The sequence below is a fragment of the Monodelphis domestica genome, chromosome 3 (genome assembly GCF_027887165.1).
Source record: "Monodelphis domestica isolate mMonDom1 chromosome 3, mMonDom1.pri, whole genome shotgun sequence".
Classification (NCBI taxonomy): domain Eukaryota; kingdom Metazoa; phylum Chordata; class Mammalia; order Didelphimorphia; family Didelphidae; genus Monodelphis; species Monodelphis domestica.
Genome location: NC_077229.1, coordinates 78,685,490 through 78,713,349, shown reverse-complemented (window position 1 = coordinate 78,713,349; position 27,860 = coordinate 78,685,490). Strand labels below are relative to the sequence as shown.

Here is a 27,860-nt window from a genome sequence, read left to right as displayed (position 1 = left end):
GGGCTACTCCATTCTGGGGATAAACAAGGCTGCTTCTTATAAATCGGCTAAGCCAAACTGCTTTTGCTACTCTTTAAGTTCCCTAGCTTTGGAGCTCATATTTTCACCGAGGAGAGAGGGAGGAAATAGAGTACTGTTCTATTTCACGCAATTGTTTCATTGAAGCATTCTGAGATAATGTGCATTGGGAAGAGGGCTAGATTTAGAACCAGAGAACCTCAGTTCAAATCCTAGTTCTGTCTCCTGCTACTTGAGTGACTTTGGGTATGACTGTTAACCTCTCTGGGACTTCATTTCCTCCCTCATTTGTAAATGAACTATAAGGTCCCTGCTAGGTAGATATCAGTTGGTAAGTGTCCATGATTCTGCTGTCAAGTGGCACAAGCCCTGATGAGCTCTAGCCAATTTCCCATTTATAACTATTATGGAACACTTAGTTGCCTTCCTTCCATTTCACTTAAAGTCCTGCCCCTCATCTCAAACCAATTAATAACATTAAGTGGGATATACTTATATTTTAGTTTAAAAGTAGGAAGCCCCAAACCTTTCCTTGTAGCTCCAGCTAGGCAATAAGCAGATGATTTCTTTCTTAGGATCCTTTTCAGAAAAGTTGAAAATATCACAGAAATTCTCTATAAAGAAATTATGAGTAAAATTTACCTCAGATAAACCAATTAGAATTTATTTGGCTCTGAAGTAAGGAGAGGTTTTCCTTTGTTAAAAGGTAGACCAGGAATAAAAGTCTTTATATATCATTATTGCTAACTTCTGGCATTTAATTTTAAAGGGGGTTGTGAATTTTGATTTAAGGAAGAATATATGTTTTCGTTTTCTTTCATTTCCCCTAAACTCCACCCCCCCCAGTTATTATTTGAAAATGTTCTCATGGTGATAGTGGGTAACATGACTTCTTGTCTTGACAGAATTAAAGTGAAGAAGACAGAAATCAAGGCTCTAGAGAAGTCTCATATAGAAGAGATCGCATCAGAATTTAGTAAGAGGCTATGTTGATGTTGACATGTAATTTTAATGAAATAAGAGATTCCTGTTTGGAAGAACTGTAAAAATTTGGTGCTTAAAACAAATGATTCACAGTCTTGCTTTTCCTGAACTCAAAGGAGAAGATTCTAGCGTCCCTGCCCACCCCTTCCTTCCCATGCTTTCTCCTAGAGCCCAGCTTCAACTCTGCTCTAAGGAAGGTTGTTAGTGTGCCCAATAATCAACCCCAGGGATCTCAGTGTGTATGGAGCACACATGGTTGTCTTGTTCTATGTGCAGGGCTTCCCTTTCGTGAAGAAAAGCTAGTCTTCCTCCTCTTCTATGTTCAGACTACAGAAATCTAGGGCAGCTGCTGTGGGCTGAATCACTCCTGGCCATTGCCCTTCAGGCTGGAGAATATGCCAGTGTTTTTTTAAGTATTCCCCCCCTCCCAAAATTCTTAGGTAAAAGAAATAGCCTTGTTAAGATTACATGCATAATGAGAGCATATAAATGTTAACAGTATGGTTTCCAAATTTATTAAGGAAAAACTTCCCAATTTACAAACAGAAAATCAATAATAGAGGGAGATTTCAATATACTGCTTAACTGTAAATCAGACAAAAGAAAGAGTTAGACTCCAGGTTTTTAGTATTGAAACTGGGTTTTATAGACACAGGATAATGAGCTGGACATGAAAGAAAGGAAATACATGTTTTTCAAAATACTCATGGGACATTTGTAAAAATTGATCATGTGATTCATGATCACAAATCCTGTATGTTAATTTGGGCAAGAAATTTTAAGCTATATTTATGGATCATAGTGCAATAAAAATGGGTTGAAATATATGGCAAAGGCAGCAGTCTATGGTATATAATTGGTTAGTCACCAGCATTGTTTATAAACTATTTGCAGAATGTAGTATTAGACACTGGGGGTAGTTAAAAAGAAAACAGTGTTCCCCTCCCCCACCCCCATGAGGCTTTAACAGCCTCATGGGGTAGAAGGTCATATGCACTGCATGAGAACATATACAATAGCAACATGCTTACACAGATGTATCCTGCTTTAAGCAAGCTCAGGTATGAAATCAGAATTTACACACAGACAAGTAAGGGATGATTATTCGTTTTGTAAAGGATGCTTTGTTTTGCTAGAATATTAAGCACTGGGCTTCTTTAAAAAGGAAAACACCTAGAAAATGGAGTTATCTACTAAGATTCTTTTTACATGTTTTTCTATGAATTAGAGCAAGATATGCTTCTCTATAATAGATACAAGTATGTCTGTCATTAGCCCCAGAGTATTATCTCTGAAGGGCTGTCATGCCCAGCATATTATTGGTAACTCGTATTTCTGGACAATTAAATATTAAAATTAAGGGGAAATGTTTTTGATTGATGTTTGAATCATTTTGTTAGCATAAATAGTATAAAGCCCGTGTTTAAAAAAAAACAAAACAGAAAAAAATTGGCATTCGATGAGAGGGCAGTCTAGATGACCTATAAGACTACTTTCTACCCTTAAGATTCTGATTCTCTTTTTTTTAATGTGTTTAAATAGTCTTGGAAAGGACAAAATATTACCCATTCACAAATCTTATCACTTTGCCCAAATAGTGAAAATAAATCATCAGCATAATTTCTATTCAGTTGGCAATAAGTATTTGAACACATTTTGTGATTATCAGTTGTAGTTTGAAGAAATTTCTATTTTTATCTAAGCCAGATCAGTAATTTTTTAAATTTAAAAATAAGGTTTGGGTATATCAGCTCTCTAAACATTTGTGCTTTTATTTTTTTTTATTACATTCAGCCTGTAGTTAAAATCAGCAGTTTTCCTGTGCTTATGATGGGCATCATAAGAATGTGCTGAATGGTTACAGTAAAAATTAACAATGTTGATTATTTCCTATATTTTTTAGTTACCCAAGTTGCAATAAATACTCCTGTTACGGAAGAACTAATTTACAGACGATCACTTAAAGCTGCGATGGATATTTTGGATCAGAAAGCAGATGCCAGTCAAATAAATTCTTTGGGCAAAAGACTAACTACACCCCAACTTCACAAAGTAAAACAGATGAGACCTGAAAATGCTGTCTCTGAATCTTTTGTCTGTGAAGAAGTAATAGGAGGGTCTGGGCCCTTTAAGAAAGAAAATGTACCACAGAGACTGTCCAGTTCCCCCACTGAAGAAAATAAATGCAAAAAGGGTCTAAAGAGGTCTAATAGAATTCATGGTAACAAAACAGAGCCCTTGGCATCTCCAATTAGAAATATTTTTGACACTCAAAAGCCACAGCCTAAGAATTGTGAGATTTTGAAGTCACAATCCAAAACTTGGAATAACCGGAAACAAAAGAAAGATGATTCGTCACAAAACTCACAACTGAACCTTACGAAGAAACTCAAAGTAAAGGAGACTGGGGGAAAAGGCAGGAAGAGGCCAAGGACCTCAAATAGTAATTCATCACTTTGTAAAGCCAAAAAAGATGGTGATAGAAGTCCTGAAATTGGAGAAATCAGTCCAGTTTTGTCAACTAGTAGCTCCATCCTATTGATAGCTTTGGAAGAAAAAGCAAGAAATCCTGTCCAAAAAGCACTGGACTTTTCTTCTAATTGTTCCTTTGTGGAATCAGAGTGTGAAAATGAACATGGGAAAATGCCTTCACAGAAGTACTGCAAAGTTTTAGGTGGCATTAAACAATCAGCGGTTTCTGAATGCCGTTGTGTGGAGCCAGAAGGGACAGGTCTGTGCAACAGTGGATCTCACACTCCCCTGGGTGTCTCTAATTGCAGTTTGGATTACCCAGGCTATGTTGCACCTAAAACGAGAATCCTTAAGCTTCCAGATTTTAAGGAAGATGAAGAAGGTAAAAGTTTATGACTGGGGAGGTTTGACTTAAAAATGTGATTGCAAATAGTTCATAATTTCTTTAGGAAGATCCGTACCTGTGGGGCAAGGTGGGTGGGTACCAGAAACTCTTATATCTAACACCATTCTTAATTGCTAATAGACATTCATTTTAGAAATTTGCACCATTAATTTTGGCCATTAAAAGTGACCCAATGTTTATTTTTATTCTTTTATTCTTTATTATGTTCTTAGTTCAATAGGATATGTTGCTTCTACTTTGAAATACAATATTTTCCCAATACTCTTTTGGGGGAAAGAATAGAGGAAAAGTACCTTGATGTGATTTAAAAGGGAAGAGGAGGGAAATCCAAGATTTATTGATTGTATGCTTTGTGATTAGATGTTATATTTAATAGTCATTATGTAGCATTTATCATATTTAGAATTGTTCCTTTCCCTTACCATTAGTGAATGTGACTTTTAAAAAAATTCAATTAAGCATAACTGGGATCTAAGGTGTGATTTACCCACTTCTTAAAAGGTGATTATTTTTGAATAGTAGTTTCAGGTATGGATTGGGTTCTGTGATTCTGGTGTTGTCTTGGTTTGTTAAGGTAGGCATCCTCATCTTGAATCTAGGGATAACTGATAACACCTGACTATATTGTTAAGGGCTGGGGGGGGGGGGATACCATTTAATAGTCTATCTTTGTTGAACTATTTATAGATAGACAAAAATGGGCCTCATTTTCCGCATCTGTAAAATGAAAGGGTCAGACTAGGTGATTTCTGATTATGCTGCTTTTCCAGCTCATCTCTTTTGAACCAGTGTTTTTCAACCCAGACTATACTGTAGACCTGTAAAGATATTTACATTTTCTATTCTCGGCTGTTCTCCAGCATAATAAGGAAACATGATGTAGTAGAGGCAGAGAGGGGAATTTGGAGTTATAGGATTTGAGTTTAAGTCTTTGCTCTCCCATTCACTCTGTGTAAATTTGGGTAAGTCATTTAACCCCTCTGGGCTTCCATTTTCTCCTCTTTTAAAAATAGGGGGTTTTGACTAGGAGATCCTGAAGGTCCTTCCTGCAGTCCATTTACACTTCTTATATGGTTGCTCAGGGAAGATCAGAGTAGAAGGCAAATTTTTAAGTGTATAGATTTTGAAAAGTAGAAATTTTTTTTTTAACAGTAATTTATAGTCTGGGAAACATTTGCCATTTACTGGCATTTGAGAGGTGTTGCTCTAGATCATTGGTGTCAAGTTCAAATAGAAATGGGAGCCATTAATCCATACAGAAGAATCCCTATAGGCTGTATATTGTCTTAGTTGTAAAATGTAATGTCTCCAATGTTTTATTGTATTTTTATTTATTTTATTAGATATTTCCCAGTTACATTTTAATCTGGTTGGGGCAGCACTCAGAGCCTTGTGTTTGACATCTTTGACCTAGGTGTAATACATTTACAAATTGGAGAGGCATCTTCTATTTTCATTCATTTTGCCATTTTCCAAAGAGAGCCACAGTATGGTTGTATATTGCTTTTTAGGTAAGCCTTTTGGAACTTGGTGTATCACATCTAGAACCATGCGATCATATATTTAGAGCTGGAATGGACCTCATAGGTCTTCTAGCACATCTCTCATGTTATACAGGAAGAAAATTAAGCCAGGGAAGTTGTGACTTGCCCAAGGTCACACAGTTTGTAAGCATTAGAGGTGGAATTTGAACCCCAAACCTCTTATTCCAGAGTCATGCTATTTTCACTACAGCAAAGAGTACCAGAGATATTAAGTAGATAAATCATACCCTGACCAAAGTAATTTTCTCACGTAAATAGTTATAGACACATCCTATTTAAAGTTCATGCATTAATTCTTGGAAAACATGGCTTTAGGTGAAATAAACTCAGGAGACAATTAAATTTGTAGCATAGCGATGCATTTCTGGAGATCCAAAATTCAGATTCTAAAAAAATTTAATGTCTTTACAGATGCTTGAGAATAGTTGGGCCATGACTTGGGCATACCTGAATACAATAAATAGACCTGAGGAGAGGAGATCTAGTGTGTGAAATTATCAGAGGTACCCATGAAATTTGTGACTAGCAGCCAACAGAAATAGGGAGTAACTCAATCAAGGATAAGAAACAAATAATCTAGCACCATTTTGGAAAGGGGGATATCTTTTCCTCTCCAGAAATTCCCTCACCTCTATATTATGATTATCTAGGATGAAAATTGTCAGATGATTTGGACATTGTTTTGGGCAGTATAGCCTCTCTGTTTCTTACATCTGGGGAGGATTTTCTCAGTCTCCCCAGAGGAAAGAACAGTGGGAAAAAAAGATGTAGCACAGTAGAGTGGAACGAGCCCTGACTCTTGAGCCAGGAGACTTGGGTACAAATACTGCCTCTTACCCTTACCTGTCACCTCCTGGGGCTTCAGTTTCTTCATCAATAAAGTAAGGTGTTTGGACTTGCTGATCTTTGAGATCCCTTCTGAATTGATGTGATTCCATGAAAAAGTAATGAGCCTTAGGGTCGTGTGTTAAAGGGAGCAGATAATTGATTAGAGTTTAGGAGCCAAATTTCCCTTTCCCCTACTTTGAGATGGGAAGAATTAGAGTGGCCAGGGGCTTTGAACTTGTGGGCATTGAACTACAAAGTTTTAAAAATCTCAAGATTTTTTTCTTTCATGTTCCCAAAAAAACTAGGTGAAACAGTTCATATAATAGCTTTTATGTTATGAATGGGGCTGCTACTGGTAAGAACATGGCTAAGTGTCTGAAATACTGAACATCTCTCTGTTATGCTTAGCAATCCAAGTGAAGACCAAAGGTTTAAATTGGGTCCCTACATTGAGCTAGATTTGTCTCTAGGAATCAGCTGATGAAGGCACTCAGGAAAAACACTAGGATTGGATTTATTTAGAACTGGGAGTCATATGCATAATTAGGGTGTATGGCATGGATTGAACTTGAAGGTAAGGTAGGCCTTAGAATGTATAAATGTGAAATAATACTGGTGAAGACAATTGTGGAAGGTGTGTCTAGACTAGTCATGACTTGATTTATGTGCTACTGCTTTATTATGAATAGAATATGTTGGACTTAGGAAGGTCAAGTTCCACCTCAGACCATAGTGAAGTCATTTAAGAATACTGAGCCTCAGTTTCCCCAGTTGACTTTTAGATATTTTGAACTGGATGCCTTTTAGGTAACTGTGTCTAAAAGGGAACCCATTATCTTTTCCTGGAATCCACCACTCCTCTTCCCTATTACTAGTGAGGGCATCAGCCTCCTTGTAATGACTTAAGTTCACAACCTCAGTGCCATCCTCAACTTCTTGTTCTCCCTCACTCTCACAATCTTATCATTTCTTTCTTCACAACATCTCATAGACTCCTTTTTCTAGTCATGTAACCACAACCCTAATTAAAGCCCTTGTCACTTCCTTCCTGGATTTCGTTTGATTTCACTGTTATAGGGAACTCCTAAGTGAGAAAACTCCCTCCATCAATGCAGGATCAGCACCTTCCGTGCAACTTATAGTCTTAGAGGGTTGCTTAGAATACTGAAAAGTTAAGTGACTTGTCTAGGGTCATATAGCCCAGATGGGTCAGAGGTAGAATTCATACCCAGATTTTCTTGGCTCTGGGTTCATATCTACACTCTTTGGCATTTAAGTATTGACCCATAGCTGGTATTTAATGAATGCATATTGATTTCATAACCTGGTCCTTTCTGATTCTCCAGGCTGCAAAGCTCATTATTCCCCCAAGGCTGCTCTTAGTGCTGGTTCAGCCTCCTTGCTGTTCCTGACCCAATGTGATGCTCCTCTGTGCTGGCCCCTCTGCCTAGAATCCCATTCTCTCTCACCTCCACATCCTGCCTTGATTTCCTTCAGAACTTGGCTCAACTGCTACCTTCATTCTGACTCCTCTCACCCAACCACTAGTAGGCTTCCCCCACCCCCCAGATTTCCTTGTGTTCATTTTGTCCCTCTGGGATTTGTGTGGTGTACATGTTGTCTCTGAGAGTAGAGGCTGTTTCTCTTCTGTCTTTGTGGATTCAGTCCTTAGCACGGTTCCTGGCACATAGTTGTTGCTGAATAAATGTTTACTTATTAAGTGACTAGGGAAATGAAGGAATTGTCTTAAATGGGAGTTTCCCCCATAATAAGTAAGCAAGTACCTGCTCTATGCCACGGAGAAGGCAAGGCCCCATCCTTAAGGAGTGGCATTCTGACAGGAGCAGCAATGTGTTTTTAAGGTTCTGTACACATCAGGTACAGGGTTACTCTGGACAGGGCCAGGATCACTGTGTAAAACCTGAGATTCTAAGAGAGATAAAGAAGGAGGGAATGAAATCTACACAGGGACATGAGCAGGGAGGGGACAAGCATTCGTTATGTACCTACTTTGTGCTGGGCGCTTTACAAAATCTCATTTGATCCTCACTTCATCCCTGGGAGGTGGTACTGTCATTATCCCCATTTTTCAGATGAGGAAGCTGAGTCAGTCAAAAGGCTAAGTGACTTTCCCAGGATCACACACCTAATTAGTGTCTGAGGTGGGTCTTTGAGAGTCCAGGCCTAGCTCTCTACTTCAAGACCTAGTTGCCTAGATGGAAAATGAGGAATGGGAAGAAGGCTAGCTTGACTGTACAATGGATTGTGTGAATAATTTGTGTAATACAGCCTGAAAGGTAGGAAGGTACCAGGTTATGAGTTTTAAAAGTGTGTGTGTGTGTGTGTGTGTGTGTGTGTAAGAGAGATGGTCAGAGAAAAATCACTTTCATGGTTTTCTGGAGTATGGATTGAATTGGGGAAAAAAACTTTATGTTGTGAAGCCTCTTCCAATAAAGAGGTGGTGATGGCCTGAACTGGAGTGGTGGCTGTATGAATGGAGGGGGGGAAAGCCTGTGGAGATAGAAGTGACAGCATTTGGCAACTGCTTAGAAAGATATATGGGATGAGTGAGTGGAAAGAGTTGAGGATAAAGCCCGAGTTATGAACTTGGGTGACTGAAAGGGTGGTGGTGCCTTGATAGTGGTAAGAAAGTTTGGAAGAGAGGAATGGGTTTAGGGGGGAATGTGAGTTCCATTTTAGATGTGTTTAAGATGCCTATTCAATTTTAAATGTCCACTAGATGGGTGGGGCTGGCATTCAGGAAGAATGCTAGTGCTGGATGGATCTAGAACTAGGAGTCATAAGCATAGAGTTACCTCACATAGTGTGGCTGCAACAACACCAGTGAAATTCCATCCTGTCTGCACAAAAGGAAATCTCTCACTAGCAGGTGCTAGGAGACTCAATATCACATCTAGAAAATGCTTTGCAATGACAAATTTCATTTGTACTTGTTAGTACCTTTTGATAGGGGTACAAGTAAGGGATAGTATGTTGACTTTTTAATATTGTTCATCCTGTTTGAATGTGAGAATAAAACATTGTCCTTATAAAAGACATGAAATAAGTAATGTAAGTATGATTATCCTGTCTTAGAGTTGAGGAAACTAAAGCTTAGAGGGAGTAAAGCCATTTTCCAGGGTTCACTTGGCTGGGAAAGTTGAGAGATTTGAACCCACCTCTCCAGATTCAATTCAGCACACTCCCACAGTGCCATGCTGCTAATACTATAATATAAAGTGAAGAGCCTTTCCTTTTTCATGAATAGTCACGGATCTGTAAATATTTTCTTAATACTGATCTCCATAATACAGTTTTTAGAATGGCAAAATGAAATCTGAATCTAACTTAATTTGTAGAACTTCAGTCCTCTGAAGAGTCATTGGAGTTTAGTACTATTAACACTGCTGTGGTTGATGAAGAGGACGAAGATGAAGAACTTCCAAGTATACTTTTATACCATGGTAAGAAATAATTAGATCAATTGAAAGGGAGTTTGGGAACATTAAAGTATATTTGGTGATATCGAAAAAACTATTTCTGACATCTTAAACTAAAGACAGGTGTCCGTTACTTGTTAGCTTATTTGCTTAGCAGTGTCCTAGAACTGTAAAGGATCTTAAAAGGTCAATCTAGTAGTTCTCTAAATTTCATACAGATCTGCACTTAGATTTTCATCTAATAACTACTAATTTTATCTCTCAAATTCTCCAAGGAAGAAATTCTACCATCATTATTGGTAGTTCATTCATCCCTCACTGTTAGGATTTTATTCTTTATATGTAATACATAATATAAGTCCAGTAAGCTCTAACTTATGGGGGGTGGGGGTGGGAAGGCGGTGCGATGGAAAATGGCTAAAAATCAAGACATCCAGAAAGATGAGTCCATCAATCCAAAAGGGAATTAAGCAATTGAGGGTTTAATCCAGTTCACTGATTACAAGAAGCAAATAGAACCAAATTCTTTTAACCATTCATTCATTGGTGGTTCTTTGGCTTCATTTATTGACAGTGATTAAATAATTAAATATTTATTTAAAATTTTTATTAGTATCAGTTGTTTTGATAGTGCCTTTATCTCCAAATATACTCTTCTCCTTCTTTATCCAGTGAAAGAAAGGGAGGAAAAAGAAGTAGCTCAGCAAAACTGCCAAAACCCATCACCGGAATTGGAGAGTATATATAATACTTTACCTCCATAGGCTCCCTTCCACCTCTGCAAAAATAGGGAGGAGTGTTTTCTTTCTCTCTTGGGGGTGGTGGGGAGAGCCTGCTTGATCATATTATTAGACAGTGTTCAATTTCTTTTTTTTTTTGTTCTTTCCATTTACATTATAGTTTTAAGTACTTCGTTTTAAATGTAGGAGAACCACTTTAGCTTCTAGTTAAAAAACTGTTTTTGTCATACTATTTTTCATTTGCACTTGTCTGATACTTGTAGACCAACATCTGACACCTTTTCATATATTTTTCTGTGCTTCAGAACCATGTTCCATAGAAGCTGGAATGTTAGTCTGGTGTAAATATCAAAAATATCCCTATTGGCCAGCAGTGGTAAGAATAACCATATCTGTCCTTTGAATGTAAAGTATAATAAAACTTAATTAATTTGGGCTTCATCCTTCTGAGAGAATTTTGCTAACCTGACATGGCTTGCACAAAAGTTTACTTTCGTAGTATTTATTGATAATTTTATAAGCAAATTGTAAATAGGATTGCAGGGAGTCATTTAACTGGCCGAATCTAATCCCAGATTCTTTGTATTGATTAAAGCAAGCCTAGCAGAATCTTGCTTGCCTTGGAAAAACTTTAACAAAATTGAACCTTATTTAATAGTGCATAATTTTAACTGGATTTTCTCCCAGTGGGTCCCAGTTAGCTTTTATAGGACATGAGTTGAGTTAATGTGCTCATCAGTTAATTCATCATTGATTGCAGTTTGAATTAAATGTAGAATTGATATCTTTTACTGTATGGTTGAACTTCTTTCATTTATCTCCTCTTTTCCTCTCACTTTGTCATTTTAGGGCTCGTGGTAGTTTTTTTGCTGTGTCTTCAAATACTTTAAAATTTTTGAATAGCTTAAAATTTTTCCGATCTTTATGTTAATTATTCTTTCAAATATTAAAGGAACCCCCTAGTAAAAATAATTGTGGAAACTGAAGTTCTAGACCTGCTACTTTGTTGCACTCTTAGAGTTCAACATTACTGCAGCGGGCCATGGGTAGGTGAAATGTTTCGATTTTGAGGAACTAAGCTTCTTGTTACTTCTAGGCAGAGACATAAAACACTTGCTATGATACATTTTTCCTATTCAAATGTTACTCTTTTCCTAGAATGTGCCAGACAACACATTGATCAATGAACCCTATTTACTCAGCTTTACATACTTTCATTTATTTCTCCATTTTGTTCCCCTCTGCTCTTGTATCACCTCTATTTGTAGCACCCTCACTTGGTTTTTTGTCTTCTCAAAAGATTTAGTTTAGCCTTGCTCAGTTCAAGAAGATGCTTTTTCACAGCATAAGACTCTGCTGAAGGCTGCTTACCTTGTTGTTTTAAAAATACAGCAGGACCTTGATTAAGCAAGAACTCACAGAGTACTCGGTTAATACTTCCAAATAATAAAAATTTATTCCCTAGGAAATTTAGCTCTGTTAAGTACCAAGAAAAAATGCTTCTCTTAAGACATTTGTTTCCTGTGGCCAAAAGGACTAAGGGAATATAGAGAAAGAAGCCTAAAATAACTATTAAGATTATGACTGATTAATATGGCATGAAATCAGGAAGGTTTCAGGGTGTCAAGGCAATTGTCAAGTAAGTAAAGTTTGTTTTGGTCACTAGGCTCTCTTTTCTCTTCCAGGCTTTTTTTCAGCATTCTCCCTTCCCTTACAAGGCATCTTACTTTGATTCTTTTTCCAATTCATCCAATTTACCTTGTGTATATGTCTTGTTTGTTTGCATGTTGCCTACCCCCATCAGACTGAGTTTCATGAGAGTAGGGACTACCTTGTTCTTCTTTGTATTCCCCAGTGCTTAGCCCATAGTAGGAGTTTAATGTTTATTAGCTATTGACTTTGATAGATTGTGACTTTGTTTTATGTGAATGCATTCTCTACTGATCTGAATTCATTAAAACTTCAACCTTTTGTGATTTTTGTCCCCAAATCCTCCACAATGGAGATTCTGTAGGTCTTCCTCTGATTTTTTTATTAGGTGGAGGATATTGAAGCAACACTCGAATTGTTCATTGTTAGCCCTTGCTTTTTCTACAAACCAGACCTCTCATTAGTCTTAGAAGTTGCTAAGGATTATTCCAGGCACCTAGTCCTCGCTTATGCCCAAGGTCCCCTACTATGAAGACCCAAGAGACCTATGATCCTGGGCAGGTTTCAGATCTTTTAAACTTCCTCTTTTTCTTATTTTCTTTCATCTTCTTTTCCTTTTTTCTTTTTAAAACCTTACCTTCTGTCTTAGAATCAATGCTAAGTAAGTATCAGCTGAGGCCTAGGCATTTGGGGCTAAGTGACTTGCCCAAGGTTACACAGTTGGCAAGTGTCTGAGGTCAAATTTGAATCCAGGACCTCCCATCTCCAGACCTGGCTATCCACTGAACCACTCTGTTGCCCCTGAGCCTCTTCTTCTAACCAAAACTTGAGTATATATTCCATTTCATTCTCCAAAGTTTTGCTAAAGGACTGACCATCTCTGATTGAATTGGAATGTTTGTGTTAATGACTAACACATTACCCTTAACTATACTTTTTAATACCCCTTAGTACCTTAGCCAGGGGGAATGAAGACTAGGGAACTTCAGATAGGATGGCAAACTAGTTGAAGAAGATATTTTAGGGGTGAAGGAGCTGTTTCCTTAGATATGAGTCCAACCCTAGGAGTTATACTAGGTTATATATCTCTTTTTAATTAGGGGGGAAACATGTAAAACTCCCTTACTATGTTTCAGTGTGTTTTTTTAAATCCTTACTTTGTATTTTAGAATGAATTTTGTGTATTGGCTCCAAGGCAGAAGAGTGGTAAGGGCTAAGCAATGGGGGTTAAGTGACTTGCCCAGGGTCACCCAGCTAGGAAGTGGCTGAGACCAGATTTGAATTTAGGATTTTCCATCTCTGGACCTGGCTCTCAATCTACTTAGCTACTTAACTAGCTTCCCCCCTCAGATGTATTTTTTACTGATCATGTGGATGAGGTTATTCTTACCGTAGACAGTGCATCTTGTCATATTTTCTTTTTTTTTTCTCCAAACTCTTCTGTCTTCTGTTAGAATCAATACTGTGTATTGGTTCTAAGGCAAAAGAGCAGTAAGGGCTAGGCAATGGGGATGAAGTGACTGGCCCAGGGTTACATAGCTAGGAAGTGTCAGAGGGCAGATTTGAATCATATTTTCTTTATATCATGGGGTTGTCCATAACATTCAGTAGGATAATACAGAAAATACTTATGTAATTTTCTATGATGCAATTTTCTAAAAATAAAAGCATCTTTTTTTCTTGAATTCTTCTACAGGTAAAAAGTGTAATGCGGAAGGATAAGAAAGCAAGTATATTATATATCGAAGAAAATATGAATCCAAAAAAGAGAGGGTAAAAATAATAATGGCTTTTGGAAGCTGTCACCTGAAGGGACATCTTTTGAAAAATCTTGGGATCTTAAATGCTTTCTGTGTGCATGTTGCTGCAGGGATTATACTACTGACTAATAAGAATGTGTTTTGGCCTATGTGTAAAAATCTGGTCATTTGAAGATAAGACTGCAAATGGCCCAATTTTTCTAATTTTACAATGGCCAAATGCACCCCACCTGGGTGTGAAAAACCATTTTGAGCTACTCAGAACCAACCAAAGGGCCAACACATTTTGAAAGGTTATTTGTGATGTAGTGGAGCTGATCATTGAGTTTGAAGTCAGAAGCCCTAGGTTGTATGACCACTCTGCTTGGGCAAGTCATTAACCTCTTGGAGCCCACTGTCCTCATTTGTATGGTGGGGCTGCTGATAGTTCGTATTATGTTGCTAATAATGATTCACATTTAAGGTTGGTGAGACCCTTTCATCACAAGAGCCAGAGAGCACCCAGCTGGTATCAGAGCTGGGGTTCAGTCCAGGTCTTATGCTCTTTCCATCATAGTAGCTTGCCTCTTTTATAGTGTGGCTATCAGAGAAAACTTTGTAAAACTTGACATCTGAATAAATGTGAGTCCTTGGTGAAAATGAGATTTTATCTGCAAAATGTTTGCTATATCAGTGCTACTTTTGATTATTATTACTATTTAAAATATGGTTATTTTAACCAGACAACTAAGAAAAGTAAAGAAAACAGTGAAGCTGTTATAAGTAATTTGTGAGCCAATTGGGCCTTTAAAAGCCTTGCTTCAATGACTTTGTAAGACAGAAAAACCAGAGCCTCTCAGACTTAGCAGTCCCACATAGATCTCTGGAGGAATTGTTCTTGCTCTGACTTTTATATTGCCAGTTCAGTAAATACTAAAACCAGAAGTGCTTTCCTTCTACGGGAAGAGATAAATCCAGAAAGTAAATACATTTTTTAAAAAGCCACAGTGTAAATAATGTGAAATTTTTATGCTCCCTTATTGACTAGATAATTCTGTTGACTACATTTTCATGAATTTGGTGTACGGGGCCTAGATCTAGCTGGTGCTGCCTTTAAGAGGTTTTAATAGTGATTTGTTTGGTACTTTGGGTTGCACCTCTAAGAAACAGGGTTCTTATTCCAAAGGCAATCTCAATTAAGACCACCAGGTAGGGGGGAAGGCAGTAGGGGAGTAGAGAAAAAAAGAAAATAGCTTAGGCAAAATACACTGAATGTTATTTTAAAAGACCTCAGACTGTCATGTTAATAGAGGGAGAAAAATACCATGCTGTTTACCTAGTTTGTCTAACAATTCACTCCTGTGACCCCTTCATGCCTTTGTTTCCTCAAGGTTTACAGTAGGTCTTAGAAGATTAAAGCACTTTGATTGTGAAGAAAAGCAGGAGCTAATGGTAGGTGGGATAAAGATTTTATTTCTTTAAATTCCTATTCCTTATAAACATATTACCTGAAAGATGCAACTCTATAAAATAAGTGTCTAAAGTAGATATGAGACCCCCAAGGCTGGCTCTGATGAATTGGGAAAGTTGGCAAGATCCTTCTGGGTCAAATAGCATGCCAGTACCAGAAGGGGGAAGGGAAAGGAGGGAGGAAGATAAGTTCAATCATATAACTTAGGAAAACGTGTGTGGGAATTTGTTATTACATGTAATTGGTGTAAAAAATAAAATAAAAATTTTTAAAGATCCTTCTGTGGTAGAGGGGGTGGTCTTTATTCTTTTAGATCAAGTCAAAACTAGGCTAGCCCCTTCATTTTATAGAATAGGTTCAGAGAAAACAGTCAAACTCAAATGAGGTCCCATGTGTGAGCAAGATGAAGAATCCAGGTATCTAGCTCATGATTTTTCCACTGTACCACTCAGTTTTTCTTAGCCAGGCTTAAGATATTAATTTTCTTTACAACTGGCTGTTGGCCGACGGTGATCCACAATCTATTAGTTGAAATCATTTTCATTCCAGACTCTTTTCAGATTTGGTAACTTCAGTCAAAACCTCCTTCTGCCACTGCAACCTTAACTGCCAGATCTCTTTTAAAGGAGTCTGTACCCATTTACACACACTGGCAATAAAACATCATGTGCTTAATATAAATTCAGTTATCAATACTATTACTTCTTGCCTTAAAAACTGAATGATTTCTTGGTTTGAGCTCTATTCATGATTGACCTCCCCTCCACTCCCATCCTTGTCCATCAGTAAACATACTTGGAGTAGATGACTGGTGTTCAGTGACTCTCCAGGTTTGGCTGTAGGGAGGGAGTTCATCTCTTTTCAAATTTGGACTTTTTAACAGGTATGTAGAAGGAGCCATTCATTTTTATAATATAAAAGTGGCTTCTGAGGTAATGGTGCAGTCCTTTGTACTTTTTATCTTTTATAGGAGGACTAGCCCAGCTAAGTGCAGAGAAGTCTGGGACCAGAAAGTTGATCTCCCAAATTAAATGGTTTTTGGCCAGCAAAACTTGAGAAACCTAAAGGATTTAACTAAAGTGGGGAAGGGTCTTTGATATGTGTTTCATACCCACACTGGTAAAAATCTCAGCTCTTGAGTATTATAATATTACTTAAAAATACATCTCCATGCCCAGGGATGTAACAATTTTACTTTTTTTTTTCTTATTCCTTTATCGCACACCTGATCACTCTTTAAGAGAATATAGTTCTTTCTAATTGTGGAATAAGGATTCTAGACCTGTCTTACTTTGTTGTACTTCTAGAGAACTTGACCTTACCTTTAAAAGGCTATGGGTAGACTAGAGATTGCTATCCTGAAGGACTAAGGGAAAGTGTTTTCTCATGGGGAATCTTTGCCATATCTAAGCAAAATGATGGAAAGCACTTGCTTAATTTGCTATAATCAATTATCCATTAACATGTAACCTTTTTCTCAGAATACTCCACTTGGCTGCTAAGCCTCACCAAATCTACTTTGTATATCTTCATTAATCTAACTTTGTACCATTCCCTTTTGATTTTTTCTTTTGCCTTCTCAAAATATGACTCTTGTTCCAGCCCAAACAAGAAGTGCCGTCCAGGACAGCACTACACACTAATATTCCGTGTCTGTATTTGAATGCTTATCCCCTTAAAACTATGAATAAAACAACATCTTGGCCAACTAGAAAATGTAGAGTATGCTGAACCAATTCTTCAATATAATCAACTATGATATGAAATGGGCACAAATATTTGGCCATCTGGTTATGCTTAGAAACAATATTCAACAGTTTGAAAGTTGGGGAGTTAAGGATACACAGTTGTGTCACGTCATCATTAATGTTGGGGCATTTCTTTGTTAAATTAACAGGAAGTAAGTACTATTATTGAAGATGTGGCTTACTTACTCACTCACCCTGTTTTACCCTGAATGTTTAAGATACATAATGTGGAGGCTGATTCTTCGAAGTTCCATCCATTTATTCTTCTGGGTCTTTGTGTCCTTGTCATAGTTCTGCAGCGTACAGTACAATATTCTTCCTCCACACTAAATTCAGTAGGCATTGAGGTTCAGTAGGAACAGACTGTGGCAAATGCTTCTAGAAATCCATACCGTAACGGGGCCCTTTTCTTCAGCCCTTGTGAATTGTCTGCAACCCAGCTCTGCTCTGTACAGCTCTGGTGTCTGCTACTTAACGTGCCAAAGCTTAAATGATTAACCCCTTTTTCTTGAGGCTGCAAGCTCTGCTTTTATCTAGCAACAGCTGCTCAGAAAGATGAGCTTTAATTGCATATAACCTTAAAAGAAAGCTGTCTGAAATTAGGTGAATTGTGAAAGGAAGGTTGTTGATGGAAACGGAAGCGTGCGGAGCAGCTGGGTCAGGCCAGTAATTGATCTTGCGCTGGGGCCCTTTACCAAGTTGGGACAAGCAGGCCTCCTGGAGTAGTGTGGGAGGGGGTTAATTCACCCTTAGAGAGGACTTTTTTTCCTTAAAGACTTGCTAGAGCTATCGTTTACTAAAGCAGCCTTCACAAGGCATAAGACTGTGTTTCTCTGTTGGAAGATGAAATTGGAAAGGAACTCTCCACTTGCTGAATAAGCTTTTCCAGCTTTTCTTCCACTTTTCACTTCATACATACCAAATGTTTATTGTGTTTTATTCAGATACTCAGTCACTTGTGGACTTTATTAATGCTAAACTGATGGATTTTGATTACAGGATAAAGCCAAGGAGGATTACAGTCAGGCTGTTGACTGGTGTATCACACTGATTTCTGACTACAGAGTTCGAATTGGTAAGCAGGGGAAAGCAGTGCCATTAGTAAAATTAGAGTATCAAAGCCTTTAAAATTTGTTAATAATACTCCACAAAGGGTAGGACAGAAGGAAATGAGCTCTGAGGTATGTTTAGATTCATTTAGTTTAGAGAAAAGAAGAATCTCTTGAGAACTGAGGGCTCTTTAGGGTGTGGGAGATTGTAGGATCCCTTTTTCTAAAAATTATTAAGAACAAAATAGGTCTAAAAGTGGGGAGTTATACTTTATGATCCCTCTAGGTTATTTTTCTTATGTGAACATTTCTTATTTTCCAAAGCCTTAGAGGACATATGGGACCTACTCAGGAGAGTATCTCCCAGGTAACTAGAATTTTACTATATGGTATATTCTAGAACATTATGACAAGGTAAATGAACTGGGATGTGCATTAATAACATAAGCTCCCATCTGAAAAAAAAGAGAAGAGTCTGGTTTAAACAAAGGGCTTAGTTTCTCCTTGAAGTCTGCACAAGGAGGACGTTTGAATCCAAGCTTTGCTCTATCTGTTCACCTCTAGGGAGGCTTACACTTGGAAAAAATACTAAATATTGCTTTGACTAGCCCAGTCCCAAAATAATAAGCGTTTTCTATTACAACCTTCTCATTTAAGACTGGACAAAGGCTGTCTGGGTCAGTCTTAGAATAGCAAATACTCAAACACCAGGTATTTTGATTTAGAAAAAATGCTTCCTAAGTAACTAGCCATTTGTATAAACATCACCTTTTTCTTTTTCACAGGTTGTGGTTCTTTCACAGGATCTTTCCTGGAATATTACTCTGCTGATATTAGTAAGTACAACTACACTTTGCTAATTCTTTCCTTATCCTTCAAAAACACAGAAGTATTTCATGCCATCCAGTGGACTCTTAGAGACTAAGAAGTCACCATAGCAGGTGTTCTTGCGGACTTTCCCATGTCTACTCAGGGTAAATTGGCCTCTGGGACAGAGTTTGAATTTGGTGCCCTCAGGGCAGTTTCCATTCTAGCGTGGGTTGGGAGTTTGGCACAGTGGAGGCTCCTCCTAGATTCCCACAGAAGTCAGCACATCCCCCAACCTAGCTGCCCAGAGCTGAGGTGGGAGGGAGTGCCACTTCCACCAGGACTGTTTCTGTGGCTCTTGTTCACAGGCCTGGGTAAGAAATACCCAATGTACCTCTGTGGTCAGTGGAGACACTGTTTAAAGAAAAATCTCTGCTGATAACAAGTTAATGAAATCTTTCATAGTTACCCTGATTTTGAGTGGGGCTTATGTAAAACATAATACGTTTGTATAAATTTTGTTACTAACTTATTGATTTGTGACATTCATTCCTCCTGCCATGAAAAAGGAGTTTGAGTGATTTAGTTGTTTGAGATGTTGGGATCTTTCTCCTACTCCACTGAAGTTAATTTGGCAATGTGAAAAGTGGATAGATCCTTCTCATGAAGGATCAGGAATTCTGTCAAAAGAAGAGTTCTTCATTAGTTGCAGTACTTTGCTCTGTTAATTGCTTCACTGAAGTTAGCCAGACTCTCTGGGGGCATGATTCCCCTACTGCTGAGAGAATATTTGTTGGACCAGTGCCACCTGGCTCCAGTTCCCTAAGAGCCCAACCCCCTCCCTAGAGGGAACCACAGGCTGGTGAAAGCTGATTTGGGACTTTGTGTTTATGGGCAGAAAGAAAATCAGTCTCTCTGGTAATTATTCATCCAGAGCTGAGTTTATTCCATCTATTCTCCCACCCCCAGCCCCCAATTACATTGGACTGTAGGCATGACATCCTTGGGCAGGAGTGGAATAGAGGAAAGGAATATTGGAAAAGCTATAGGTGATAGGAAGCAGAGCTCGTGGGAGGCTAGCCCCTTGCTGATTAGCCAAGAAACCTAGTTCTAGCTGATGTGCAGAGATCTGGACTAGTCCAGTGGCTTTGTATACTGACAGTCTTGCTTCATCACTTGGCCCTAGTCCAGCATTTATTAGCTGTGTGATCACAGGCAAGTCATTTAATTTCCAGGCCTCTGTTTCCTCATTTAGATAATGAGGAAACTACTTATCTCATGGAGTAGTCATGAGTAAAGTACTGCACTGCCTAATCTGAAAGTGAGGATAGAAATGTGAGTAGTAGCTAATATGGAGGGACCAGCCAACAGCCATTTCCCTGCATGTAGGAGAAGCTCCTTCTTGTTATGACTCAGAATTGGATATTTGGAGGACCATTTCGAGAGTACAAAAGCTGAAAGCTGTTGAAACAGCCTGCCTACAGGACTTGAAGTCTTCCCCTTCTTGGCAGTTCTCTGTGAAAATCGAAAACCTCAGTGTGTTTACAAAATCATGTTTATCCCCTGGGGGAAAAAACTAGGGTTTACCTCCTGAATGTCTTTATTTTTTGCTATAAGTTTGAATGGTAAACTATTTTACTCTAAAAGCTGGTTTACCTTTTAGGTTGTCCTGTGAGGAAAGTAATCCAACAAGAGTCCAACAAAACAATGTTTCCCATCCCAAACAAGGAAGACTCAGAAGATGGTCTGCCCGAAACCCCCACAAACAAGAAGCAGCCCTTCAAGAAAGTCCTACCAGATCGAATGAGGGCTGCCAGAGACAAAGCCAATGAGAAGTTAGTGGAATATATCGTGAATGAAAAAGGGGCAGAGAACCATCTTTTGGCTATTTTAAAAAGCAGAAAAGAATCCAAGTGGCTGAAAGAATTTTTGAATTCAAGTCAGTATGTGACGTGTGTTGAAACATACCTTGAGGATGATGAGCAGTTGGACCTTGTGGTGAAATATTTACAAGGAGTCTATCAAGAAATAGACAGCAAAATGCTGACGCTAATAAATGGCGATAGAATAAAATTTATTCTGGATGTTCTTTTGCCTGAAGTAAGTTGCTGACTTTATCAGATTCTGATTTTTTGGCTTGGGGTTCTCCTGCCCGTTGGCCCAGCAAGATCCCCTACTCCTAGGATTAAGTGATGATTGAGCTGAAGAGTTTAAGTGCTGTACCATTTTGCTCAGCACAGCAGTCTGAAGGTTCTTTATGTAGAAACTGAAATATGTTTGAAAATACATTTTAATTAAGTAGGCACTGCTGAGCTGTCCCTGCAGTCTTACCCAAAAAGCTTATACGTGTAACTTAGAATGCTGGCAGCATGGAACATCTATTTTGGAGATTGTAAATCAGTTTTCCAATGATTAGAACCTGTTTTCTCTCTAGTGCCATCAGAAGTCTTCACTGTGTAAGCGGGTTTTCACCATTATATCAAATCTCTTGGCCATTTTGCAGCTGGTGACTGAATAGACATCCAATTTATAATTAAACATTTCCCTTTAATGACATAGTAAAGTGAGCCAGGTGTATCTTGTATGTGCTCTTGCAGCTCTTTGGATGGGCTAACATAACAGTCATATTGTCCAGTATGAGGGAGATGGGATTCCAGCCATCTTCATACCTAGTGGGACCTCATCTACTCTATTATAACCAGTTCTGAGTGCCACATTTTGGGAAAGTACTGGGCTATGGAGGGTGGTGAGTAAGGATATTAAGGGAACTAGAAACCATCTCCTACAAAAGTGGTTAAAAGAACTAAGAAATTTGACTTGGAGAAGAGAAGACTTTGTGGGAAATTACCTGTCTTCAAGTGTTTTCAAGTTAACATGTTAAAAAAATTAGATTTGTTCTGCTTGGCTTCATATGGAGCAATATGTGGGAATCTCAGAGAGGCAGATTTCAGTTCAATGTAAGGGAGAACTTAACCAAAAATTGGAGAGGTCTAAATATGAATTGGCTATCTCGGCATGGTTCCTTGTCAATGGATTATTCAAGCAGAGGCTGGGTGAATGTTTATCAGGGCTGTTGTAGAAAAGATTTCTCTCAATAATGGGTTGGACTAAATTCTAGGAATGATCAGAGTATTTATTATCAGATACTTCTTAATGTATAGTAAACAGTATTGTTCTGACATTGTAATTTTCTGATATAGTTTACTCTGTATACCTGGCTGGGTGACCTGACTCCACATCTGAGCAAAAATATAATGGTTCTATTATCTTCAGATTCCTTTTTTTTTTTTTTTAATTTAAACCCTCACCTTCTGTCTGAGACTCAATACTGAGTATTGGTTCCAAGGCAAAAGAGCAGTAAGGACTAGGCAACTGGTGTTAAGTTACTTGCCCAGGGTCACACAGCTGGGAATACCACCTAGCTACCTCTATCTTTAGATTCTGGCTGGCAGGAATTGGGTGCTGAGGTTGGGGTAGCAGTAAGAAAATGAATCTAAGCCTGAAGCCACCTTTGAAAGTCAATTTCAAATTACTCATTTTTTTTCTTTAAGTTTACATTTTCAAATATGATCAAAGCTTCTGAAATTCTCACTCTCTCATTTTCTTAGTATGATGAACACTGATTTTTTTATTCCCAGTGTTATGAAGTCTTCCCCTAAGTGAAGGATTTCTGAATTCCTTATTTAAAGATAAACTAAAAGCATCCACAGAGACACAGATTAACTAATACAAAACATGATGCTTTCCCTTTACTGTGAAGTGTTATGCATTATCTTTTTCAGGCAATCATTTATGCAATATCTGTGATTGACCAAATAGACTACCAGAAAGCTGAAGAAAAATACATAAAAGGACCATCTCTGAGTGAAAGGTATGAAGCTGGTAGTATTTTCAGACCATTTAAAAAGAAATCTCCAAATTTTTTGTTTCCATCAATGATTATAATTTAATTTTGAATGATCTCTATTTATTCTCTAAAAGGTATAAGGCATGAGGATGTAGACTAAATGAACATCCTAGTACAAACACCAACAACATGGAAATAGGTTCTGATCAAGGACCCAAGTAATACCCAATGAAATTGCACGTTGGCTGTGGGAAAGGTGGAGGGAGGGTAGGGAGGGAAATAATGTGATTATTGTAACCAAGGAATAATGTTCTAAATTGACTAAATAACCTAATTCAAATGGGAAAAAAATAATAAAAGGTATAAGACACAAGCTTGTCCCAACAAGTATTTCACTTAATACATTGTAACCATCATTTGTTATCTGAGGTAGTACTTGAAATTTGGCAACCTTAACTTCTCCACTTGTTGGTTTGCTTTTGGTGTGGATTATTATATTGTTACCAACTATTCCCCCCCTCCCCAATCTCCTGGCTAATATTTTGAGGCAATTTATTTTGTGAATTTAACTAATTAAGGAGAGGATTGTGTGGAGTAGTAAAAAAGAAAGCCAGCCTTTTGAATAAGGAAGACATAGATTCAAGTTAACATTAGGCAGTTATGATACTGTAGTTCATATACTGTGGTTAGTTCCTAGAATGGGTTATATGATTCTGAAAATAAGGATTAATTCGGGTTGAGGACCTTAAAGAAAAGTCAGGGAGCATAGAGCACCAGGCCTGGAGATGGGAAGTCCTGGTTCAAATATGGCCTTAGACACTTCTTAGCTGTATGACCCTGGGCAGGTTACTTAACCCCAATTCCCTAGCCCTTACCCTTTTCTGCCTTGGAACTGATACTTAATATTAATTAACAAGTCAGGACTAATAAATACTTGGTCTCCTCTTTCATTTTCATGGGGATTTATTTTTATTAGAGTATCACAATATCGAGATTGAATGGTCCCTTTGAGGAACGTGCTGGAGCCAGCTCCTGAGAGCCAATTGTTAAATTTGAGCATTTATACTTCAGAAATCAGCAAATGCTACTAATCAGGACTTGATTTGTTATCGTCTTGATTATCTAGACTAAGTAAAAGAGAAAATGTTAACAATGCAGATTAAACTGTAAAATGCACATATATTCCCAACTCTAAGAGCTGGTTGTTAAATATTTACCAGCCTACCTGTGTCCCCATTATATATTGGTTTATAATAAGAAAATCAGGCGATGCTCTTTTTGTTTATGGGTAAACTCCTAATGATCCAGATCAGTCAGGCAGAATGTTTCTTCAAAACATTGTTGAAAACTAGGGTGTTTAGTCTTGGATTTAAGTTCAAATAGTTAATTAGGAGCTAAGGACTCAATGCCTAATCAAATCTTTGAGCCTATCACCAATGCTTTTCAAGTGAACTGTGCATAATTAACAAGCCAAGTGACAGGTTGAAGACAAAAGCGGAATTTGATCAGTCTTAAGTAGAAGACTTTTTAAAGTGTTAAGTTGATCAGGTGGGTTAGAATCATAGATCATTAGGTTATTGGTTGTTTCTCTGGACAAACTTCATGGGAAGAAATGAGTTTGAAGTTCTGAAATCATATAGTCATAGCCTCATTGTGTAATTTCTGAAAATAGCCAGCTAGTTACCCATTATGGATGGTTAATTAGCTAAGAGGTCCCACTGAAAAACAGATTTAACCAATCCAGTGTTGTGATTCTTGGAAACTCTTCTTGAAGTTAAGATCTGAATGTTAAACTGCCCAATAAAAACTTAAATTTGACTTCTTTTTAAGATGATTGTTAATCTTAGTGAAGAATAACAAAAAATTAGAAGGGAATCTTCTCTAAACCCCTCATATTGCAGATGAAATTGAGTCACAAAGCTTCTCAATTTGCTTCAAGTTATAATATCCTACATCTCAATAGGCAATGGACCTCAGGAACAATCCAGTCTTCACTCACACACATTTGATAGGTGCTGGAAGTGAGGCCTAGGGACATTGAGAAACTTGGACTAGGTCACACTAGTAGTAAGCTGACAATTGCAAACAGTAAGATGATAATTGCAAGACTTCCTTCTGAAGACAGGCTATGCACTTGTGGGAAAAGCATTGAAGTGGAAGCTATTCTCTTAGGGCTCCAGCCCCTTACTTTTTTTTTTTTAACCCCCACCTTCTGTCTTAGAATCAATAGTGTGTTGGTTCCAAGGTAGAAGAGCAGTAAAAGGTTAGGCATTGGGGGTGAAGTGACTTGCCCAGGGTCACATAGCTGAGAAGTATCTGAGGCTAGATTTGAATTTAGGACCTCCCATGTTTAGGCCTGGCTCCTATTCCACTGAGCTACCCATCAGCCCCTTACTTTTTGAGCCTTCATTTCCCACATTTATAAAATGAGAGTATTGGACTGGGAACCTCTAAGGTCTCTTGTTATGCTCAAATCTCAGGCCCTCTTAACTTTAGTCTGCTGCCAGTCCCAGCATTACATTGGCCAATTCATTCCCCTCTTTCACTTGGAATCTTTCCCCAAATTACTTCATCTAGACAATTTAACTTTTTTTTTCCAGAAATTATTTCCTTACTTGGCAGGACCTAGACTTTAGGAATTAGGGAGACAGCTCAGCATAGTGGACAAAACAGTGGGACTTTAAAATTCAGAAGATGTCCATGTGAGCACTGCCTCAACTATTTCCTGGCTAAGAAAATAGGCTATTTTGTTGTTACCTTTGGAGCATCTCTTCCCCCAGCACCAAACACAGGACAAAATACAATGCAGAAACTTAGTAAATAAATAGTATACCTGTGTTTCCTCCTTTATAAAATGGGGATAATAATATAAACTTGAAAAAGTGGGATAGAAATTCTAGTGAAATTGTTTATAGCTAAAACGTGGTAGCTGGTTGTTTGTTTATTTAGTTTTTTTTTAACTTTAAATTATGTCTGAAGTAACCATAATGAACTATTAAAGTAAAGGAATAGGGAAGAGAATTAAGTTTGATATTCAGATGATGGTTTTATGCTATACATTTGTGATATGTACTTATCTAAGAATACCTTGGAATGAATATACAATAAATTCGTTGTGTTGAATATAATACATATACATACATAAAACCAAATTTGGTTATTGATCCTGCAATATAAAATGTATAAAGAAGTTTATGGTTCCAAAGAACTTTTCATACTTTAAAAGCTATCCTTACTACTACCCTGTGAAGTAGCTCGAGCTTCATTTTGCAAATGAAGAGGTGACTATGAAAGTCACATATCTGGGAAGTGGCAGAGGGAGAGGTCAGGTGCCCATTTTCTGATTCAAAACTCTTTTCTTTGGGATACACTCCATGAAATAGGAGAAAATCATTTCCAAAGTATATATACCTTGTTTGTTATAGACATTATAGACATTATTTTAAGGGTGTAGTTAATAAATAAATTGAACAAATATGTAATGGTTTATGCTTTCATTGACATTATAGACATTATAGACATTATTTTATTATAGACATTATTTTATAGACATATAGACATCATTATAGACATTATTTTAAGGGTGTAGTTAATAAATAAATTTAACAAATATGTAATGGTTTATGCTTTCATTGAAGAATTTTATTATTTTAAAGATGACAATTCATAATAGTTTAAAAATAAAATATCCTTTGATATAACTGAATCCTGACTTAATGTTTGTTTCCTTTAGGGAAAGAGAAATATTTAATAAAGAACTTCTGGAGAAAAAGAAAGGAACTTTTACTGATGCAGACTGAACCAGCTTCTCCAGAAATGTATCTAGATGTGTCAAAACCATAAAAGGAAACCTATGTATTCTAAGTCAACTTATAGGTATAGTTAGTAAGAGTAAAATTCTGTATAAAATTAATTCTTACATTTTGAAAATACTTTGTGGCAATGGGAGCTTTTGAAGTGTTTTTGGTTCTCATTTTGGATATATTTGTTTTTGGTTTGGGGGTAAATATCCCTTGGATGTGTTCTGTGGCACTGCATGAATTTTCAGAGATTCTTTCCTTGGAAAGGCCATTACAAAAGTAGTCAGTAAGATGTGTTTCTATTTTTATAACATACTGCAGGCCAGTTTCCTACCCCATCCCTTTTTTAATTTATGATTGCTGGGTAATTAATGTCTGAAGAGATCAACATTTTTGGTAGCATTTTTTTATTACTATTGTGTCGTTCTCTTTAGTATATATTACACATTGATTTTTTTTAAATATTGAAAAATAACACTGGTATCAGTCTTTAGAGTGTTTTTTAGTTTTTGGTTGTTTTTCTTTTTTCTTTTAATCCAAGCTTTGGATATGTAACTCCAGAAACATCCGTCTTTTTAAAATATTGCCTCATTGATATTCAATATGTTGGGCTTCCTCTTAATTATTTTCCCTGCTGCTACTTTCTTTATATTCATTTTGGGAAGAAATTACCTCCAAGAGGTGAAACCTGAGTCAGAAATGTTTTCTTATTACTAATAGAATAACCACAATTGTGTGTGCAAGAAAGTATAAGTTGCAATATTATCATAACTATTTTAAATGGAGCTTTTCCAAGTAATCCATAGTGAGAATGGATCTATGAATGCTTACAAATCATGCATTTTTCAAGAATGTGTGACTGAATGAAATTACATTGTATTGTCAACCATTTTGATAGCCCCGGGCCAGATTCTCTCACTACTTATCTCACCTTCCCATGTGCATCTCCATTTTTTGGCTGTGACTGAATCTTAACCTGGCAAGCCTTGGTCTCAGGCATTGTGACAACTAGATTTCATTGTATCAGCAGACTGGTTCATTTGACCCGATCATCTTAGTTTGATCCCCACAGGCTTTTTAGGTAATGCATTATAGGAAAATCAAACACTCCTCTTTAGGGCTTATCTAGACCATTTGTTTGGGGGATAAGTTAGTATTAGAAACAATTGCATTCTTCGTTCTGCATTCTCACCAAGAATAGGCACCAAGACTAGACCCTGGAAAGAAGCAGCAGGATCTTCAGCTTCTAATAGGTTTTGGCCATTCATATTTAGAAAGGACCATTTTGTTGATAACAAAAGACTCAAACCAATGAGT

At 37.5% G+C, this 27,860-nt stretch overlaps 1 protein-coding gene across 5 annotated transcripts in view; it reads left to right on the top strand.

Annotated features, from left to right (window-relative positions):
- The window catches only part of PWWP3A (PWWP domain containing 3A, DNA repair factor), a 29,710-nt gene extending 3,054 nt beyond the window's left edge, over window positions 1-26,656 (top strand). For all 5 annotated transcript variants that reach the window (XM_056822243.1, XM_016432240.2, XM_007489353.3 and 2 more), the window contains 11 exons: window positions 924-994; window positions 2,906-3,856; window positions 9,612-9,716; window positions 10,738-10,808; window positions 13,779-13,855; window positions 15,213-15,273; window positions 18,040-18,115; window positions 18,875-18,925; window positions 20,560-20,996; window positions 22,679-22,767; window positions 26,477-26,656. In XM_056822243.1, the coding sequence (XP_056678221.1) occupies window positions 924-994; window positions 2,906-3,856; window positions 9,612-9,716; window positions 10,738-10,808; window positions 13,779-13,855; window positions 15,213-15,273; window positions 18,040-18,115; window positions 18,875-18,925; window positions 20,560-20,996; window positions 22,679-22,767; window positions 26,477-26,543 (2,056 nt within the window). In that variant the 3' untranslated portion in view covers window positions 26,544-26,656. The remainder of the gene's footprint in view (window positions 1-923; window positions 995-2,905; window positions 3,857-9,611; window positions 9,717-10,737; window positions 10,809-13,778; window positions 13,856-15,212; window positions 15,274-18,039; window positions 18,116-18,874; window positions 18,926-20,559; window positions 20,997-22,678; window positions 22,768-26,476) is intronic.
- The last annotated feature ends 1,204 nt before the right edge of the window (window positions 26,657-27,860 follow it).